General features: G+C 51.3%; 1 protein-coding gene across 1 annotated transcript; it reads left to right on the forward strand.

Annotated features, from left to right (window-relative positions):
* Nucleotides 1,782–2,201, forward strand: LOC109224610 (RNA-directed DNA polymerase homolog; the record flags this gene model as incomplete). Its single annotated transcript, XM_019389155.1, has 1 exon — nucleotides 1,782–2,201. A coding segment is annotated over exon 1 (420 nt), but the record flags the coding sequence as incomplete, so codon positions are not given.

Consider the following 2,651-nt stretch of genomic DNA (forward strand, 5'->3'; position numbering starts at 1 on the left):
TTCTTGTATAGCTGCCATGAGGTTCTTCGGACTATGGGTATTGTGGAGACCAATGGGTCGACTTCGCCACTTTTCATCTAGCAGGATCCGCCAAGAATTAGTGGAGGGATTTCTGTTTGGCCAGACCAGCGCGGTCGCCAGCATTGACATGGGATCAGTTTGTAGAATTATTTTTGGAGAAGTTTCTCCCAGTTACTCAGCGAGAGGCTCTTCGTAGGCAGTTCGAGCGTCTCCAGCAGGGCTCTATGACAGTCACCCAGTATGAGACCCGGTTTATCGATCTAGCTCGCCATGCTCTTGTCATACTCCCCACTGAGAGGGAGAGGGTGAGGAGATTTATTGATGGTTTGATTCAACCGATTCGTCTCCAGATGGCTAGGGAGATTGGTAGTGAGATCAGCTTTCAGGAGGCGGCCAATGTGGCCCGCCGAGTTGAGATGGTTCTGGCGCAGGGGGGTAGCCATAGAGTGGACAAAAGACCCCGTCACTCAGGTCGTTTCAGTGGTGCCTCATCTGGAGGCAGGGATTCTTATGATAGGGTTCAGCCCTCCAGGCCTTTCCGGTCAGCCCTCCAGGTTTCTCAGGGTGCCCCGAGTGATCGTGGTTACCGTGGGCATTATTCTGATCAGCAGTCCCTTAGTGTACCGTCAGCTCCCATCAGCGCACCGCCACTTCAGAGTTTCTGCGGAGGTCATACAGGTCGCCAGGGCCAGCCACTGCGTTCAGAGGGGTGTTATGAGTGTGGTGAGTATGGTCACATCAGGAGAGCTTGCCCGATATTGAGGGGTACTCAGTCGCAGCAGCAGGGTCCCCGCCCTATGATTCAGGCACCAGATGTTCCACAGCCAGCCAGAGGTGGAGGTAGAGGCCATAGAGGTGGAGGTAGAGGCCATAGAGGTGGAGCTCAGACCACCAGGGGCGGAGGTCAGCTAGCAGCAGATTGACCTAGGGATTCAGTTCAGGGTGGTGGGGCCCAGCCCCGTTGCTATGCACTCCAGGCTAGGCCCGGGGTAGAGGCCTCAGATGCGGTGATCACAGGTACGATTCTGGTTTGTGATCGAGATGCTTCAGTACTATTTGATCCAGGATCTACGTATTCATATGTTTCATCTTATTTCGCACCATGCTTGGTCATGCCTAGTGATGCCTTGGGTATTCCGGTATATGTGTCTACACCGGTGGGTGAATCTATCGTGGTCGACCGAGTCCATCGTTCATGTGTTGTAGTGATTGGGGGTCTTGAGACCCGTGTAGACTTGTTGCTCTTAGATATGGTTGACTTTGATATCATTTTGGGTATGGATTGGTTATCACCCTATCACGTTATCTTGGACTGCCATGCCAAGACCGTGACTTTAGCCTTACCGGGTATGCCTCGCTTAGAGTGGAGAGGGACTCCAGGTCATTCTACCCGTAGTGTCATATCGTACGTGAAGGCTCGACGTATGGTCGAGAAGGGGTGTCTGGCCTATTTGGCCTATGTTCGTGATTCCAGTGCTGAGGTCCCTCCCATAGATTCTGTGCCTATTGTCTGGGAGTTTCCCGATGTTTTTCCTTCGGACCTACCGGGTATGCCACCCGATAGAGATATCGATTTATGTATTGATTTGGCTCCAGGCACCCAGCCCATTTCTATTCCACCATATCGTATGGCCCCGCCGGAGCTGAAGGAGTTAAAGGACCAATTGCAGGACCTATTAGATAAGGGTTTCATTAGACCCAGGGTTTCGCCTTGGGGCGCGCCAGTGTTATTCGTAAAGAAGAAGGATGGTTCGATGCGGATGTGTATAGATTACCGGCAATTGAACAAGGTAACAATTATGAATAAGTATCCACTGCCGAGGATTGATGATTTGTTCGACCAGCTTCAAGGTGCCAGGGTATTTTCCAAGATTGACTTGAGATCTGGCTACCACCAGTTGAGGATTAGGGCATCCGATGTCCCTAAGACAGCTTTCCGTACTCGGTACGGGCATTACGAGTTCTTGGTCATGTCGTTTGGGTTGACCAACGCCCCAGCAACATTCATGGAGTTGATGAACCGAGTATTCAGGCCATATTTGGACATGTTCGTGATAGTCTTTATTGATGATATTTTGGTGTACTCCCGCAGCCAGGAGGAGCACGAGCAACACCTTAGAGTGGTTCTTCAGACTCTGAGGGATAGTCAGTTATATGCCAAGTTCTCCAAGTGTGAGTTCTGGCTGAGTTCAGTAGCATTTTTGGGTCACGTTGTATCAGCTGAGGGTATTCAGGTGGATCCGAAGAAGATAGAGGCAGTCAAGAACTGGCCTAGACCAGCATCAGCTATGGAGATTCGAAGTTTCTTGGGGTTAGCAGGCTACTACCGTCGGTTTGTGGAGGGGTTTTCATCTATTGCAGCCCCGATGACTAGGTTGACCCAGAAGGGTGCCCAGTTCAGATGGTCGGAGGAGTGTGAGGCGAGCTTTCACAAGCTCAAGACAGCCCTGACTACGGCACCGGTGTTGGTCTTGCCCACAGGATCTGGGCCTTATGATGCTTCCCGTATTGGACTTGGTGCAGTATTGATGCAGGATGGCAAGGTTATAGCCTATGCTTCGAGGCAGTTGAAGGTTCATGAGAAAAACTATCCAGTGCATGATTTAGAGTTGGCGGCTATTGTCCACGCC

This window comes from Nicotiana attenuata, chromosome 3 (assembly GCF_001879085.1).
Source record: "Nicotiana attenuata strain UT chromosome 3, NIATTr2, whole genome shotgun sequence".
NCBI classification, from domain to species: domain Eukaryota; kingdom Viridiplantae; phylum Streptophyta; class Magnoliopsida; order Solanales; family Solanaceae; genus Nicotiana; species Nicotiana attenuata.